The sequence below is a fragment of the Lichenostomus cassidix genome, chromosome 1Aa, assembly GCF_008360975.1.
Source record: "Lichenostomus cassidix isolate B80296 chromosome 1Aa, HeHo_3.0, whole genome shotgun sequence".
In the NCBI taxonomy this organism is placed as follows: Eukaryota; Metazoa; Chordata; class Aves; order Passeriformes; family Meliphagidae; genus Lichenostomus; species Lichenostomus cassidix.
In genome coordinates, this window is record NC_139480.1 from 33,140,068 (window position 1) to 33,159,749 (window position 19,682).

General features: G+C 38.7%; 1 protein-coding gene across 8 annotated transcripts in view; it reads right to left on the reverse strand.

Annotated features, from left to right (window-relative positions):
- The window catches only part of GRIP1 (glutamate receptor interacting protein 1), a 314,298-nt gene that overhangs the window by 213,088 nt on the left and 81,528 nt on the right, over positions 1 to 19,682 (reverse strand). For 2 of the 8 annotated variants that reach the window (XM_085044545.1, XM_085044536.1), the window contains exon 1: positions 3,163 to 4,591. The exons of 1 other annotated variant lie outside the window; for it this stretch is intronic. In XM_085044545.1, coding sequence (XP_084900671.1) covers positions 3,163 to 3,295 — 133 coding nt within the window. In that variant the 5' untranslated portion in view covers positions 3,296 to 4,591. Of the gene's footprint in view, positions 1 to 3,162; positions 4,594 to 19,682 lie in introns of those variants that run through there. 5 more of the 8 variants (XM_085044547.1, XM_085044546.1, XM_085044560.1 and 2 more) reach the window with 4 other exon arrangements.

The window sequence follows — 19,682 nt, forward strand, 5'->3', positions numbered from 1 at the left end:
TTCATGCAAAGCCTAATTATAAGGAACAGGTTGAATGGCAGTGCCGTAATGCTGCTCAAGATAAATATGATGATTTTTAAAGTGTTTTATGCAATAAGCACCAACTCATCTGAGTAGGTTGGGTAGCAATTTCATCACCCATTATGTTCACACTGCAAAGTCTCACTGAAATGAGTATGATGCCTGCACTACTAATGTCAATATGTGCTTGCATACCAAAATTACTACTTTAGTTTTTCTAGCATTATGTAGCACAGAATCTTCAGAAAGACAGGAAGGCTGGTGTTGCACATCAAAATGAGGTTATCCATTAACTGAACACAAGTGGATGAAATGTCCAAGAAGAAAGACATCTGTCTCAGGAGCTTAGGTATCTTTTTTTTACCCAGGGAGCTTTAGGGAGTACTGCACATTCCCTTCATCCAGCTGTGTCCCAACATCACAGCTAATATGGTCTTCCATGAAAAGGCTTCAGGGGAGTAAAGACAGTATACCAAACAGCAGGAGCAACAATATCCCAATATTCAAGCACAGCTGGGCTAAGGACAAACTAAAGTCACCTTTTTCCTGTGATTCCCAGAGGCCTATTCTGTTTTTAACTTTGTTGTCTTTGTTTGATCCTGTGGTTATTCTAATGCAGTTTCTGCATTTTCCCATTAATTCTGCCTCCATGCAACACTCTAAGCAATATAAGGAATGGGGGAAGAGAAAGAGAGTAACAAGCTCATGAAGTGATTGTCTTAGACAAACTTCAAATGTACTGGCTAATTGGATATATAACTCATAAATGATAATGGAGAAGGCACGCCTAACAACATAAAGGAAACTAAATCTAAAAAAGCTCCAGCTCTGTTCAGTCGAATGAACAATAGACATTTGATTTCATTAGCTCTGATATTCTAGAAATTGTACTAATAAACACAATCTTTCTCGCAAGCACACATTCTTCTAAGCAAAGAACTGAAGAAGGAATGGCTATTAAAAGCTCTGCAATTACTCTAAATTTGTACTATAAACAGTGTAACACCAGACCATAATTAAATTAAATATGAAACATTTCATCGTCCCAAATACATTAAATTCAATTTGACGAGAGCAGTTGTAGTAGCACCAGCAGCATCTTTTCAGATTTTGCATATTGTTCTAAGTAACTCCCACACCTATCCAATCAAAACACCGACACAGAACCCATGGAAAGACCAGACAAAAGTACGTGAGGAGGAACTGTGTTTGAGATGGTATCTCTATAAAGACCGCATGGCTTGAATCTCCTGTGACTATTTGGTTTAAGTAACTGTGAGAAGTGGCAAACTCCTTGTGCATCCAACTCCATAGGACTGTGCACTATTTTAATCATTCAGTCTGAGTACTTGAACACTTGCAAATACCACTTGAAAATCTGACACACATTTCATCAAGTTTGAAATACTTATGACCTCCACAAGCTGAAGTGCATACTATCCTTTTATTTTCTCAGTAGAGTCAAAGGAAAAACCTATTAGATATTTGGCTCAATCTTAGTGTCATACATTTAGTTAAGAGTTAATAATTTATTAATCATCATTCAAGAAATTCTTATTACATTTGACAGTTTTTGGAGGGGTTTTGCTTTTTTCTTTAAAGGATCTTCAACAACAGCAATCACCTAGGGAAATACTTTGACGTACAGCTTTGACATGTTCTTTTGATTTACATATTAAAGCAAGAAAAAGTTACGTGCTTTCACTAACATGTATCACTTTCAAATTTTTCAGTGCTAAACAGATTTAAAATTTTTAGTTCTTGTGTAACGACTTTATGTCACTATGTTACCCACTATGACTGCATTGCCCCCCAAATAGGTCTTTTTCTTGCATGAACTCCCTCTTAACAACATAGATAAATTATATAATTTAATATTATCAGCATGATGAATTTTCTTGAAAATGGAAAGTAAACAAAATTGCATCAAGAAGAAGCCCAGTAAACAACCAAGCCCCCTACATTAGTTCTCTTTTGGAGATAGGCAAGCATAGCACACTGGGAGAAAGCAAGCAAGAACAACTCTTTTGTTTTCTAATTTTCCACAAGATAGCAGTTCTCTGGTGCTGTAAGGCACAATCACACTTTTCATTTTATCTTAAAACAAATATAAGGTTCTCATGATTTATATCAGCAAAGTGGAAATAAGGAAAAAAAAATACTGACAGTCACCCACATGGTACCGAACAACAAAGCAGTGCACCGAACTTCAGCAGCTCAACAAGGCATAGCTTCACTGCAAAGGTCCCAAACCAGTGGCCGAAACAGCAGAAGCCTTTTAAAAAGGCAATTTCTGTGCATGGCTGGCTCTACTGCCACCACCTCACCCGGACAGTGCTGCACAAGTCCCCAGGCAGGGGCTGAGCATGACTTCCCTCTTTCCCACCCTCCCTGTGGGCACCTCTGGGCACATCCCCTCCTCCAGAAGACCACGGCAGACCGGCAGCTCTGAAGCCTGATCGGCACAGTGGCCAAACTCTAAGAAGCTGCAGAGTCCAGTGCACAGTTCGCACAGGGACTTCTGAGCAGGTGGTTTATTTTGCTTCTGGCAGAGCTTCTGAGTGCCATCACGTGAGTTCCAGCAAACAAAACCTCCACTTAACTCTCCAGGAGTGGTCCTGGACCTGCAGCAAGGAACCAGCCCACTCAATTTACTCACTACTGAAAAGACCAGGTCATAGCAGAGGCTTAGTAAACTGACTCTCCCTCAGTACCACACATCAATCATCAACTTCAACTTACAAATGAGTGCTCGCTGCCTCTGAAGTGCTTTAAAAATATCCACACAGCTTTCCAAAGGCACTCTAAGAGGGCTACCACCACCCTACCTGCTTCTCAACACAGTGTTTCAACAAAAGGTTTCCAGCAGTCAGACTGGATTAACTGCATCTGAAATCTCACCAGGGTCTGCAGACAGACCCCCTTCACTTTGAGAGCTTCTGTGCCACTTCAGATGCTTTGTATTGTTCAGCAGCAGCAGAGTCAAATAAAGCCCTCACAGAACTGACTTTTAATAAATATATACATGAGGCTCAGGTTCTAGCAAGGAAGGAATATTGTTTGCATTTTTGGAGTTTAAACATCTTAAGAGCATAACATTTATCACAGCCAAAGGAAAATGAGGTTATGTAAAATACTCACTTCGAAAATGTTCTGAGGCATAATAGTAGACATCCTCATAGCCCTCGTGGTAATCCTCCTCTGGCCGGTACTTTTTGCCTTTTCTTCTTCTTGATCTTCTTATCTGCTTGACAAAGCCCAAGAAGCGCTCCATCTCCTGCCTCACTCACAGCCCCAGCCGGCAGCCCCCTTCGCCCTCTGCTTCACAAAGAGCTGTCCCAGCATGAATCAACCGTGAGCACCAGAGCAGAGCTGCAGCTCCCACCAGCCGCTCAGCTACCATTAAACAACCCCTCCCTTATCTCAGCTGTGACTAGGAAGCATATTGTTTTCCCTTTTTAAAAAAAAAGGGACACAGACACACTTTATCAAATCTACTGACTGGAATATTTCAACATGAAAATAAATATAGGAGGAAAGCATTGAAGAAAAAGGAAAATTTCAGTATTTCAAGCTGTTATTAAGCAGCAGAGGACAAAGTTGAAGAGACCTGCTTGCCAGCAAGGGTAAGCCCAGCACTGAGAGCTCTCTATCCTGTGTCTCCATCATTTGAAGAGGGGCTGGGAGGCGGGGATAGATGTTAGTCAATGGACTGAACCATGTCTCAAGGCAAAACAGGTTTCCATTCGCCAGTTAAATGCTGCCCTCATCTCTACCTGGGCACAGGCTCAGGAGCCCGTTTGATTTCATTTGTTGCAAGAAGAGGAAACATGCTGACCCATTTCTGGCATCTCATACGCTGGATGAATAAATAGCAAAGTGGTTTAATCCGTACACACAGCCCACTCACCGGCAAGTGTGTGCCGAATGTGTTAATTGGAGCAGCAGGGAGAACGCTCGGCAGCTGTTAAAAAATGACACATATACCCACCGGGCATTAGTGTATTCCAATCACTGCTAGATCTAAACATTAAAAGGCACTCCACAGACAGGTCTCCTACAGAGCTGGCCAGGGTATACGGCAGTAGGCAAACAAAGGAAGCAACATCACAGGCACACTATGACAATAACCATTTCAAATCCCAGCAGAGTTCTAAAAACTTTAAAATTAAGGTGCTGCAGATTATTCTTTGCACAGGATGAGAGAAGCAAAAAGCCTGAAAAGGTGCTGGCTCTCTTGCTGCATGCCTGAAACCTACATGCATTCCCTAAGATAAGGCTGGAATTTCATCCGTGTTTCTGATGAAGTTTCCCTCCCGCACAAAAACAAAAGCAGTGACTGCTCAAATCCTATCACATGGACATCTATTACGGTGTTTTTATTGTAATCACGTTCCTGCAAGCTCAGTGAGGTCTCTAGTCCAGCAGGATCCCTCCTGTCTGCTTGCACAAGTCAGGGATCAAGCAGTCACGTCTGTCAAACTATGTGCTGAACATGGCCACTTGGTATCAGGCCCCCAAGAGATACCATTTTGCACCTGTGAGCATAATGAAGTCAGAAACTCTTTCTGTAAAATAGATTTTACAGGTTCATCACCTGGAAAATGACAAGCATGTACAGCAGGGATTAGTTTCTGGTGATGCAGACGTTTCAGTGAGTCATTATTTTGCAAAGTGTAAACCAGGACAGCATTTTTAAAAGCATAAAAGATGTAAAGCAAAAACCAGGATTGTAACTTATCAATTCTGTTTCAAAAGAAGTATGCAGAGATTGATCAGTGTTAAGTTGGGATTTTCTAGTTTTGAAACGTGAAAGCTGTAAGCGAAGGTCAGCTAGACCTGATACCTAAAGGTCCCTGAGGATCCTAAAACACACACACACTGAAAGCTGGAACTGCAACTCTTTAGTGCTTGTTCCAGCTTTCCAGGTATTTTGGAACAATATTGTCAGAAATCCACACTCATTTTATCCATAAAAGCTCAAAAAACCCTGGATGCTCCTACCACGTTCCTCACAGGAATACAGTCATCCTCCTTGACCTCACCAGTCCTGCTTTCCTGCTGTGAAAACGCAGCCGCTGTCGCTTGCTGATGAACACCCCCAGGGCACCACCAGAACTATTTTTAGTGAAACTTCTACAAGGAGGTTGTATTTCATTACAAGTCTGTATTTTTCACACACCTTTCAACTTTCAAATGGTAAAGACCTTACAGGAATATTACAGGCATATTACCAAAAATAAAAAAGCCAATAAAACTTCACCTATGGACTTTGAGAAGTGATCACTGTATGTTTTGAAGGTTTCAACTCACATCTCTTCTGTGTTCTGCCACCTAGCAGCAAAAACATTAGTGTCACGAAACATGAAAACCAAAGATGTAGCCTACAGCAGAGGCAGCACTCTCTCTTTTCAGAGAGGGAAATGTTGGTTTGATGTTGTAATTGCACCTCTTGAGGACTCTCCCCGGCAGATGTGCAAAAAGGTATTTGTAGGTGTTGGAAACATTCAAGACAGAAGTCTTGCAGCCATCACTGCTTCTTGAAGTTAAATTATTAAGTTCAATTAAAAATGACAAAGCTTTTTAAAAAGGAGAAAATGTAAAAATTTCTTGCTTTTAAACTGTCTTCTAAATGAAAACTGGAAAGTGGAATCAAGCAGACACATTTGGCATTTATTAAGAAAATACGACCTCTTCCAGTGCCTCTGTTGCTCAACATGCCCCTCCAGAAGCAGATTCCCCAGTCCTCAGCAAGCCCTAGGGAGACTTCAGGCCTTTCCATAACAAGACAAATACAGCAAGCAAGCAGATAAGGGAGCAACCAAATGACCTCAAGTAGCACCACAAGCAGCAGGTGCAGCACACCAACCACCTGACCGCTTTCTAGAGAGAACCAATATAAGTTTGGGCAAATTTTGATCTTTGGAAAGCACTTCATTACCTTGTGCAATGGACTTCCCCTTCTCTCTCACGCTCATGCATCACATAGCTATATGGCTGCCATAGTAAAGCAGAAAACAATGCACTAAATGGTATTATTGGCCAGTGCTCATGCTAATAGCTCCCACCTATGCTGTGTGTAAAGTATGAAGGGGTTGGGGGGAGCACAAGCTCTCCCCAGATAAGCAGAGGGGGTTCAAGCTCTGCTGCACTTCACTGTGCACCACCTACTACTCTCCACAAAGATCAGGCTTCATCTCCTATGCTGAAGATCCAGAAGCAGGCTTGCAGTTTCTAACACACAAACTGACAGTCCTGCCAGCACGTAAAACATACACTCTTTTCCTTTTAAATGAATGCAAACTGCAGAGACATGTCATTTCAGAATTTTTACTTCTTTTTTTTTTTTTTTAAACATAGAGCAAGCTAAGCTTTTGATAGGATTTTCTCTGACCTAAAATATTGTGGTATTCAGGGCAATTTAAAGAGAAGGAAATACCTTAACTGACGACATCATTGTTATATATTAATTCAAGTCAGAGTATTAAGTGCCTTACTATACTAGAAAGATTTCTGAAGATTTCTGAAGAAAACTTTTGTTTCAGATATGCATTACATACCACTGCTACTGTTTGCTGAAAATACTGGAGACATTCATTAGCTACTCCTCATATACAATACCTGTAAATATTTAATCATAGTCCTACTTTCAAAGGTATACATGGAGAACTATTTCATAAACACAGTAATTGAAAAAAAATCCAAACAAATAGCTAAACTACCGCTTTCCCCATTGTTCAGAATTCACCCTTCTGCAGCTTCTTGTGGTGAAGAACTCATTTATTAATGAAAATGAACACGGTTCTTGCAACCTTCTGCTTGAAAAGGAATAAAAAAGCAGAAACTAAAAGAGACATACGGCAGTTTCAGAAAGGCAAATTGATTTTACAGGACCAGCAGAGAAAGAAACAAACACTGGCTTTCAAATTTTTAAAATGCGAAACATCAGAGATGACAATGAGTTTCATCCTTAATGATGAAGAGAATAGGATAATTATGCCCAGAGGGCATAAAATTAGGTGTTGGTTTATATTCTGAAGCTGTCTCTGAACTAGAATTTGGAGAATCAATTTTCTGGTGTTTTAATGCCACAACAGAAAGTTGCAATGTAAATATGTCTGAAGCTCTTTGGCTCATCCTTTCTGCCTACTCCAATCAAAGCAAGCATTCTATTGCCATTTCCAAGGGGATTCCTTAGAAGAAGCAAGGATTGTCATGCTGTCTCCAGCATGATTTGCATAACAAAAATTTTGCCCAGTGACACCAATTAGATAATATTTGCATGCTCCATTCTGATAACTAATCTGTTTAAGTCAAGGAGAAGTCCATCAAACTAGATCAGTCTCAGGTCAGTGACTTACTGGAAAAGACTTCATAGCAATAACATATAAATAAGGCAGTCCTTTTTGAAAAGTTGAGCTGAAGCATAAATGCTTTTGCAGCCACGGATAATTTTCTAGAAGACAGATGTCAGCATTTAAGCTTTAACTTCTCTTTATACCCTACCCAGAGCAAAGATTAGGTTTCTCATCATGTAAAATATCTGCATTTAACATTTTCTTTGCACAAAATTAGCTATGCAGTTATCAAGGTAAACTTCCACAAGTGAAATACTTATTTTCTACAGCACTTCTCCAGTATTTGGGGAAAGCAGTAGGAAAAACGTTTTGGTATCCAAGGACAAGCCACTAAGGTAGTAAATACTTAACAAGTATTTCCATTTGAGTGGACATGCAAACATGATGCTTTGAAACCAGAGCCTGTATATGAAGCAAGACTCTTTAATGTGTTGTATCATAAATACAGAATGGAATGAGCACCAAATATTAACAGTTTGGAGCAGGTATACGTTCCCTGTTCATCAGTATGTCTCAGTGTTTAGAAGAAAAGTATTTCAGACAGATGAACCCTCCTACCCTCTTGTATGTCCCTCTGCTTCTCTGGGCAGCTCTTAAAAGTCTTCTGGTGGGGGAAGGCATGCCCCTCACTGGGAGGCAACCCATGTAAGAGAGCACACAATGGCAGTTGCAGAGATCTACCTGCTTCAGGTTACTCTTGTGGAAAAAGTCCACAGAATTGTACATGCACAATACAAAAATTAAGATCAATATAAACAGCTCTTGGAGGCTGTCTGAATAGAGGAAATGGGGTTTTTCCCACCTCCCTCAAACCCCTCAGAATAAAGGTACAGCAAACCTCAAAAGGGAAGAACAAATCGTTTCTTCTCTGGTTCTCTTCCAATTGAGGGATGATTTGATAATCTGCTGTCATTGTTTTTGAAGACCAGCAATAATTAACACAGGAACTAATCTCCCTGTTTTTCTTACAGTATGATCTTGCCTGACCTTCTAGTTTTTCAAGAGATGTTTGTTCACATGCGATAAATGGGCATGTCAAGGCTGCAATTTTCAGTTCTTTGCCCTAAATATCTTGCTGTAAAATGTGAGTTTGCCAATTTGAAAATTATAAAATGCCTGTAATCCACAGTCTATTAAACTCTATGAGAACATATGGTCCATATATGCAGAAGCAGCGCTGTGTACAAAGTCAATATTGTGTGTGAGGAGTATCTAGCAGCAGCCCACCACCCCGAGGTACCACTCCCCACCCAAAACCCATCTGTTAAGCCAGCTTCTGAACACAAGTTTTGTTTTCTTCCTAACGACATCTGGAAAGAACACTGAAGGCATGAGACATACTGAATATTATACTGCATATCTCTCCCACTTGACAATATATATCTAAATACAGAGTAACCAGTGCATTTTCTCTAGAATGCTGCTGCAGGAGAACTGGATGGTGATAAAATACTGCTGGTCCACTACTATTATTTTTAAGATCTGATACTTGTTATACACTGTTAAATTATCAGTTTGTTCTGATTTTAATGCATTCATTCATTTCACAAGTCACACATTCTTGTTATTCATTGCTCACACAGAATCATAGACCATTTTTGTCTTGTGCTCCTAAATTAATGCAAGACTTGAGAGCTGGAGTTCAGCTTTTGCATCACCTAGTTGTAAATTAAATTAACTGGAAAATATTTTTTCTTTTCCATCTTTTTTCCTTTTCTTTTTCCAAGTGGACACACACACATTTTCAATACTTTAAGTTCTCTATTGTATTTTATCATATATGTTATTTTGTACAAACAATCACAATGGTTTTGCTTTTTGCGAAGTTTTCTCACATAAAAGTGTGCTCATAAATGTGAATGCCAACACAGGGATAAGGGTAAAACAGAACACAAAGGATAGAGGAAGAGGCTATTTTCATTTAGAGGGAACTGGGGGGCTGCTTGTGCTTACAATACAAGAATGCTGCCTCTCATATATGGAGAATGCCGAGAAATCTTTGTAGCGCTGTTTTGAAAGGGTCACTTGTCAAGTTGAATTTCATGCAGAATGTATGCTTCAGGGGAAAAGACACTTTTTTTTTCCCCTTCAATTCAGCTAAAGCCGTTTGCATACATTCTATTTTTTTCTTGTCTTTCTAGCCTATTTGGCTTTAAGTAAGTGACTAATTACAATATACAAATATGCACTAAAAAATGCTAACTTTACCACCACCAAGGACATACATCTCAGGTAAAATTAAGCACAAAAAAAGTCTGAATTTCCTTAATGTTTTGTGACACCAATAACAATTCTGCAAGAAAAGCTAACCAGAGCACTGTTCCAACCATATGTAAAACCCCTTCAGGGTTAAAGCAGTAGACTGAAATTTTAAAATACTAAAACTACAACACAGTTCTTTGGAAAGTCTGAATTAAAGGTGTTTTCATCTTTCGAAAGAAACGTAGCAAATGGCTAGAGGGAACACTACCAAGATTTTGCATAGTGTGTCTGTTTTATGCACAAAGGATATCTCAAATCAAATATGAAATACATATGAAGAAGTGGTTTGGAATATAGATATGGTTTTTACTCCTCACTGAGTAAAAAAACCATTGTATTTCCCCAATTTTTGATTCTTCAACAACGGCACATTTTAACTCTAGTGATAATTAAAATACACACAGAGCACTGGAAAGAATGAATAGTTAATTTATGATATTACAGCTGGCTAGAACAAAAATACCTAGCAAATACATTAAATAAAGTTCTCACACAGAAGCATCAAAATATTTTCTTAAGCTATAGACCACACACCATGAGAGCTATAGCGTGCCATCAAACAAGGTTGCAGTAGGTGGCATTTCACAGTTAATTGACAGTGGAAGACCTAAGACCTCTGTGAATACGTTGTGTGAGACTGAAGGTAAATCACAGGACAATCAATCATTCAACATCTCTTCACATGTAAGAGTTCATGCAAGAGACGTTTTACCGTGTGACATTAAACAGATTTACTCTCTTTTACCTCATGAGATTAGCAAAAAGGGTTGTGGATAAGGAGCCTGCTCATCCTCCCATAGATGCATCCTATCCTTCCTGCCCCCATCTGTGACCACTGACCCACTGAGAGGTGAGCTCTGAGTACACACACAGACATACATTCCTATAGCCTATCTCATCCTACTTCCAAGGGCCTAAAGAGGTTTCACTGTAAAACACAAAGGTCCAGCATGATGCAGAACACAAGAGAGGAGAAACCTCCACATGCCATTTCCTACAAATCCTCCTCCCTGTCCATCTTCTATCTAGTATCAATTCTCTGTACCAGAGATCCTATACAAAAGATTCAGATTTATAAAATCCCTGGTGCAGAGGAATATCTGTATTTCCCAGCAGCACCATAACGGGCATTCCACCTCTTCTCTTACCAATATTTAGTTATAAAGAGCAGTAAAAACCTTGTTATGTTTCATTACTGAAAACATCCACCAGTCATATATTTTGCATTTCTCTGACGAACTAATTATTGCAACAAGACACTTCTGCAATTTGTTTAATTAACTGAAGGAGCAGTTAGAAGTAATAAAGGATGGGCAACAGGAAAGAAATCTGAAGGCAAAAAGATGAAAAATCAGGAGGCAGCTACGAAACTGGAGCAATGGAGATGCACCTCTGGGAAAAAAACAAAGACATCCAGAATGCTGAGTTGTATCCTGAGCTCCATGTTTTATCAGGGCCAAGATATTGTAGATAAATAGAAAGATTTTATTGCAGGTGAGCTCTGACAAGAAGAAAATTCTGCCTAACTGTCAAGAAAAGACTACTACAGAGAAATTCCTCATTATGATCACATGAATTTACAATAAAAGACTATGTAAATATATATGCAAATTAAACCATCCATCTGGAGTCCACTGCCTCAGAGGCACAGGCTGACATGATAGCAATGAAGAATCCAGTTGCTCCGATGGATTAACCCTTCTCCTTCTCTCTCAGTGCCCTCCACATCCAGTTTTAAATACATCCAGATTGTCCTTACACAGTCTGAAACCACAAAGTATACCAAGTAAAAAGAATACAGACCTGAAAGGCAAAAGGACAACTTCACATGTAAACTCCCAGTAATGAGGCCCAGGCACATGTCCACAGCACTGAAGGATCAAGGTTTCCATCCACCAGCTCTCAATAGCAAGGACCATTGAACATTAGTGTGGTACTTCATCTCTCTCATGCCAAACAGCAGTTTGGGAAATGAGAGCTGCTGACACCTCTTTATGTATGAGGTTTCACTTCCCTTCTGTCCCCATTCCAAGGGCACAGAGCAGGTTCTGCTGCTCAGTTTGCAATTTGTTTCCTAGTTCAAGCCCACCTTTTTCCATCCAGGGGAAGAGGAAAGAAAAAACCCACAAAATCTGCTTAATGCTGCTGCTAAGAGGTTAACAAAGGAAATACAGACAAAGCAAATGCAGACTTCAAAATTGTCTGCTATGTGCTCTATGAGACCAGTGTTCCTGTGTTTGAATGTTAAGAAGCAAACCAAAGGGAAAAAAAAAATCACTACATCCTGGGGTTCTGAATCTCATTTACTTCTGCCACACAGCTTGACATTTGCTGCTGTAAATTCACTCTTACAATAACAACTTTGTCATATAAAATTGTGGGACTAAATATAATCACTTGCTCAGTGTTGCACGCTTTACAGTGTAACAATATAGGGTAGAACAAATAATTCTGATTTTACTTGTAAAGACTATGAGATCCTTGACCTCAGCATATATTTCAGAAGCAAAATAATAATTGAGATTTCTTCTTGAAAGCTGATAGTTCCCAAACGAAAAATTACTTGGAATTTACATTCTGGGACACTGAGCAGAGACAAAGTAGTCTGATTTTTCAATCTTCTCTTTAGTGATGCATTGTACACCAGGATTTACTTCATTCCTCTACTGTGGCACTCTTCATCAATAGTAAATACAAATGCTTTTGAAGCTGTTCTCAAGAAGTCATTCCTAACACATCCACCTTACCACATTTTTAAACACACATTTTCGTCCTCAAACTCTCTGCCCTGTGCTCTTCAGCCAGATCCATAACTTCAGGGATTGTTTCTGTCTTGGTCTGCAGGTAATGATGCGGGAATTCACAACTCTTGGAGTTTTTGTACCCTATGATGTATTTGGTCACTTGGGTAAAAATGTGCGTATCAAGATATAAATAGCACTCCTCTTTGTTAATTATGAAAGCCACATAAAATGAATATACCGCTCAAAGGGCAAGTTCCTTATTTCCTAACACATACACGAAATGGCAGAGCTTGTAATTAATCACCTCAAGATTCAAGAGACCAAGATACTCGGAGACCTCAGTTTTCACCAACAATAACAAAATGATAAGAGAAAATACTAAGGAATTTTCCCACCAGACCAGTTAAATCATTATCAATCAGTATGCAAAACTGACACAGCTAAAACTTCACTATCCCAAAGAGTCTTGTAATTATTGCACATATCCCAAGAAACTTTTTCACTCTTTCAGATGGCTCAGAATACATCTACAGCTCTAAAAGACGCAAATTCAGACAGGACATTTATTTTACAAACCAACTTGTTAATTATTGCTATTTTGATTACTTAACCATTAACATTTTGCTCAGAAGTTCTGAAGCAATTCTGTAGACACACTCACACATTCTCCCTGGTTTTATACTATATTGTGCAGAGTATCACATGGTATTGACTGACAAATAAGATTCTTTAATAAACTGCTTCGGAATTTGCCATTCTTCTTTCTCTTTAAAAAAAAACCCCTTAGGTCTGAGTTTAATGACTAAAAAAAGGTGTCTCAGGTATTTACAATTGACCATACTAATCTCTACTCCTGGAGTTGTCTTTCCTGCAAATCACTCCATGCACTACTTATTCAGGTGTAGATGACACAATTTTTGTACTGCTATGATAGAAGATCTCAATCTAGAGTAAGAGCTTAACCTCACACACTGTCCCATTGACCTGAACATGATGCTTGCTGGTAGGAAGGACTATGATAATGAGCAGCTGCTGCATCAGATATGCTGGTATTGCCGCATCCTACCTTCAGATGCAGTTGTGCCATGAGTTTTGTTTTGCTTAAGAAATCCATTAAAAAAATTAATGTCACACTCATTTAAAGAAGAAAACTTTACAAAGTGAACTTTTCTGCTGGACCTAAAGATCACATTCTGGAAGCCGAGAGTGATAAGTTGACATTTCATTTTCCAAGAAGTCTAAACAACCACAATAAATTTACAAATGTAGACATGCTGCACTGTTAAATTTCATTTCACGCTCAGTAAGCAAACATTATCAAACTGTAAGTACTGTCATCCTCTGTCTTTTTAGTTAGAAATCTTGTAGCCAATAAAGGTGTGACCTTGAAATATTTCACAGATGGATGAAGTCACTTAATTTGCTAGTCACTTTGTTACACATTTTGCAGAATTGCAAAGTTAGGTCACATTTACTCTAATTTCACTTTACAGTAACTTTACAAACTGCATCATCATTAAGAATCACTAAAAGTGCATTAATGAACCATGTGTCTGAACGGTCATGAAAAATTCAGTTTTGAAATTAAAAATACTGAGATAATGCAAAAGCTAAGGATATTTTTTTTAACACTTGTAGTACTCCTAGAATTATTTTTAGTGCCAAAACATAAACAGTAAACCTGCACACAATTTTTGTGAAGATTCTAATACACTGTCAAAACCAAAAGAAGTTTTCTGTATATGAAGCCAGTGGAAATATCTGGCCTTGTGTGAAAGGATGATGAAATGTTACAGAACACAGGTGTAAATTCATCAGGACTTTTCATGTGGGCTGAGTCTACTCTGATGTTTTTTTAAAAGGGAAAACTAAAGGAAAATTCCAATGCTGTTTTCTCAAGGGATAGCTATCGTTTTCTGATACTGTACTGCATTTGATATACTACACCAGAGTCACTATACAGAACAACCCAATATATACAACTATATACCTTTCTTAATGATTTAATTAGCTAAAAAATTCCTGATCAGTTACAAGATATAACAATTCATTACCACTTCAAATCTTATTGAATAAATCAAATCACTTTTTTTTTCTCTAATTACTGAGTAGGAAGACTAACTGAGTAAGAATTGCAAAACTGAAAAGGACTTAGGATCTCTAATGAGTTGAAAACTACTGTAAATAAACAAATTGAAAAATAAGCATTTTGGACCTCTAAAGGAAAAAGAAAATAAAAAGCAAACAAAAGTTAATTTGAAGTAGTGCTTTGTTGTTCTTTTTCTTTTTTTTGTCTAAATGATTCCGTTCTGGAAGATTCACCATCTCCACCTCGCCAACACATATCCCAGTAACTGATTCCCCCAAGGGACAGAACTATTCTGAAATCAGAAAGACTCTGCAAAGAATAAAATCAAGCCCCACACCACTATGTCTGGAAACAGTGTCTGTCTCACACTTTCTTTCCCTCCTGCCTCTATTCTCACATAGAGTAGCCTGTTCAAACAGGGTAGGGCTGCTGCCCAGCATATTGACCCTATTTCCTTTCATTCCCACAGTCATAGCTTTCATCTAAGTTGTCCACGGTTTGGTTTTGGATACAAAATGTAAAAGATCTTGACCAGACTCTTTCTTGGTCACTATGTTAATTTTTTTATTTTGGTTCCTATTAAAAACACCTTCTCTGAACACTGGTGTCTACTGCAGCCAATGGGAGAAACTCGCATTGTCATAAGTCAATGCCCCATCCCTGGAAATGTCCATGGTGTGGTGGTTGGAACTAGATGGCCTTTAATGTTCCTTCCAACCCAAACCATTCAATGATTCTATGACTTAAAAGGAGGGGCTGTTGTCAGATTCTGATTTCAAGCTTTATTGGTTACAACAACCAAAAGGAAATGGTAGCTTGAAGGGCAGGTGGGGAATGACCCTGTCTTTTGCAACTACCATCCTTGATGCCATCAGCTGTTACTCAAGAGTCCAAAAGCTGAGGCCTGGCAGGTACCTGCAAAACCAAAGCCTGCAGCAGTTGGAGCAAAAAAATCCAACTTGCACATCTAGCTTTAAGATGTATCAGTTCTTTTATACAGTGCATTTGCACACAGAACTGATGCCTGTTACAGTACCAATTTCTTTTTGCAAAATGAACAGAGGAATGGAGGAATTTCTGTCACTAATTTTGCAAAAAGTCTAACCGTCTAGTTTAGGAAGACTAGTCTATACTCCTTAAGACTGGGTACACCAGTTGGGTTAAAACTGAGTACTATACTAATGGGAACACATTAATGATTTATGAACATTTAGAGCTTTTATTTTACCTAGTGTGTTCAATAACCTCTTGAGGGAAAGATAAAAAATTATGAATCACATTTAATCTTATCAAGCAAGGATTTAAATTCAATTTAATGAGATGTGTTCTATCTGCCAATGCAGTCAATCTTCCCAGAATCCCTTCTGACGCCCCTTCCAAGAGGTGAAAGGGAAAACGTGACATTGAATATTAGTTTGGCAGCATTCTTTCTGAAAACTACATTGTTGAAGACACTGTGTGCCCATTAATATTTCATAAGCTGCTTTAAAATCAGCTGCTGGACAAAAGGAAATGAGAATTCTAACTTGTAGTTCAAGTACAAGTTTAAAGCAGACAAGATTTAAGAGACAGTCTTGAAAATGTAACTTAAAGACATTCTTCAAGTCAAAACACAAAATGCAAATAAAATCCCTACTAACTCCTTGAATTTATCCTTCTCTTTATTTTTCCCAATTCTATGTACAATATTCTGAAGTCCTATATAGGCAATATTGTTCAGTTGATCACATTCGATCAAGAATCTTTCAATCTTTGTACAATGAGAAGCTAACCTAAAGAGAGGGCTACCATTCAAAAAGAAAAAAACCCATATTTCTAAACAGAGGGAGGAGAAAAACACAAGGAAACCAAAATACAAGTCCATTCACAAAATACAAGGCAAAAAAACATTCCATATTTCTGTGAGACATCAGCGCATGTCTGCGATGGTAGGACTGCCTTCTGACCGCTGACTTTGAGCTAACCACCTCCAGGGACATCTTATTGCTGCCTTTCAGGATTCAAAGGGGATCCATAAGAAAGATGCAGACAGACTTTTTTGCAGAGTCTGTTGCAATAGGACAACGGGCAATGGTTTTAAACTAAAGGAGGGTCAATTTAGATTAGATATATGGAAAAAGTTTTTTACAATGCTGGTGGTAAAGCATTGGTGCAGGTTGCCCGAAGAGCTGGTGGATGTCCCATCCCTGGAAACATTAAAGGTCCACTGGACACAGCTCTGAGCAACATGATCTAGTTGAAGATATTCCTGCCCATGGCGGAGTTGGGGGGCAGGGTGGAGTAGATGACCTTTAAGGTCCCTTCCAACCCAAATTATTCTATGATCTCAGTGATTCATAGAGCTCCAAAGGGCACCAGGACCTTGAAACGATGAAATAATTAATCTGGGTTAATCACTAGCTCATCCTACCAGCATCTTTCGTTGCTTCTGCCCCTGCAACGGCAGAGCTCGAAGGGCCAAATACCACAATACCACAAACTCCAGGAGTTACACATGGATTGACAATTATTCACCAAATTAAAGCATTTTTTACGATTTTTTTACACGCTCAGCAAGTTAGTAGATAGTGAATGTTCCAGCATATAAAGGCACAATACTTGAAACAATATTAATTTGGCAGCATGGAGTTGCAGGGGGCTGTTTAGAAACAGGGTTATGCTAATGCCTGCATACATTTGCTGAAAAATTTACGCCGAACAATGTTTAAATTATGCTAACAGCCTGACCGCAAGTGAAGAAATGCAATATTCAAGCCACGTGAAGACCTTCTTCCAAAAGCATGTGTATTTATTTTTAACAGGCACATCAACATCCATTAAGCACAGAGAGAATTAATTTCTTTTCCCAGTCACAATTATGCTTAACATGACTCAGACTCTTCCAGTAGTTTCAAACTGAATCTAAAATAAAGGATCAGTCATCTGTGATTATTTAAAGAGCCCATGGCAGTTTCATGTAAGACATGACTACTGCACAAAATCTCAACAACTGCTGGTAATTCCACTACATTTGCATGAAGTAGCTTTTCCTCAATATTGCAACTGGAGATGTGATGGCTTGGCTTGTTTTGATTCTACAGTCTCAAAGCCACTAGTTTTTATCTTTGAGAGCTCATGGACATACAAGACTAGAAAAGGTCATCTTCAATCTTTAAGCACAGGGAGGGAGGGAGGGAGGGAAAGATCTTTATATGGTTGGTATTAAACTTTCACTCAAGAAAATACTGAGACTAAAAAATTAAACAGAACAGTTAAACCATAAATCAACAAACAACACCTGAAAAAAAAACCCTACAAAACAAACAGCCAACCCGGATCTTTCACTATTAAATCATGTCAAATTAGCAGCAAGACAGCAAACCATACAGACAGAGCACAACGGATGTCATATGTGCTAACTAAACATTCTCACAATTATGTAATATACGTCACTCTCTTAAAGAAAGTTTGCCTATGTGAGGGTGAAAGCAAAACTGACTGGAAAGCTATATTGAATCCAAACAGAAAAGAAATTGGAAGATTTGGATCCACTGCTATTCAATATTTCACTTTCTATACATTATGCATATACAATTCTTTACGTGCAATTTCCATTTTTATCAATCTAGGTCATGAATAAATCCCAAGACATCACCAATCTCTAGACCAAATGCAAGCACTTTGGATGAGCAGATTAGAATAAAAAATAAACAGATTGAAGTAATAATCTCAAAGACACAAGATGCCTTTCAATAAGGAGAAATCCAAGATATTCCAATGAGCAGAAATATGCAACTATATAACCTAAGGATGAAGAAAAAGTGATTAGATAGGTATTACCCTGAAAAGCATCTGGTGACCACAATCATTCAGTAGTTGAACCCAGCTCCATAACATCCACTATGGTAAACTACTCAATCATATAAATATGTTTAATAGCATTATAGCACACAGAGTTGTTTCTTCGCCCTTTTCTACACTGGTCTGGATGCTTCTGTCCACAGTTTAGATGTTAGCGTTTCAAAAAGAAAAGTGTGTATGGATTAAAGATCTGTAAAATTTAATCTGAATAAAAAACAAAAGAGAAGTAGAGAAGACTGAAGTGGAAACAGAATAAACAGTACAGAAACATCAAAGACTATGAGAAAGAAAGAAACTTATTTTCCATTTTCTACAGAGATGTGTGAAGATTCAGGTGGAACATAAGATAAAACATACAGCAAATAAGGGCAGTGAAATGTGGGATGATCTGACAGAATTCCTAAGAAACTCAACTAAAGCAAACACCAAGACCTGCAGCACAGGCACCACCTGGAAAGAAAAGCAGCTCTACTGAAAAGGACTAGGGGATCCTTGCTGACAACATGTTGCACGTCTGCCTGCAGTGCATACTTGTAGAAACGAAGACCAACTCCATACTGGGCTGAATCAGTAACAGCACAGACAGCAGATAGTGATGTGGTCCTTCACCACAATTCAGCACTTCTGAGATGGCATCTGCAGCATTTTGTCTGATCTGGAGCACTCCAGGATAGAAACATACTAAAGCCAGCCCAGTGGAGGGCCACAGCAATGATCGAGGGCTGAAGCATGCAGTGTATGCAAAGAGGCTGAGAGGCTTGACTGTTTCATTTCTAATTTTCAGAAAAAAATATTAAAGAAATCCAAGTGCTGTTTTCAAGACTCTGGAGAAGAGTGAGTCAGGCTCTTTTCAGAGAATCACTGTGGAAGGACAAAAGGCAACAGACAGAAGTTGCAGAAAGTGAAATTCCAACTATTCTGCTTAGAAGGGAGAAAAAGAATCATGGAAAAGTGGTAAAACTTTAGAGCATGTTTCTCAGAGAAGACTTACCATCCTTAGAGTTATTCAAAATTCAGCTGACTATGGGCCCTAAGCAACCTGACCCAGCTTCAAAGGTGGCCCTGTCTTGAACAGCAGGCTGGACCAGGCATCCTCCACAAGTTCCTTCCTATCTAAATTATTTTATAATTCTTCTACAATGTCTGTGAGGAATGACAAAGACAGTGCCTTGGGCTAGGAGACCAACTATACAATCTCCAGAGGTTCATTCCAGCTATTTTTTCTGCAATCCTGAAGACTGAAAGGCGCTAATAAATATTCAGACACAATATGAGTTTTCTCCCTTTTGTGCGAACAGTGCCTCATTCATTTTAGTTAATGGGTTATAAATATAAACGAATATTGTATATTACATACATAGAAATTTG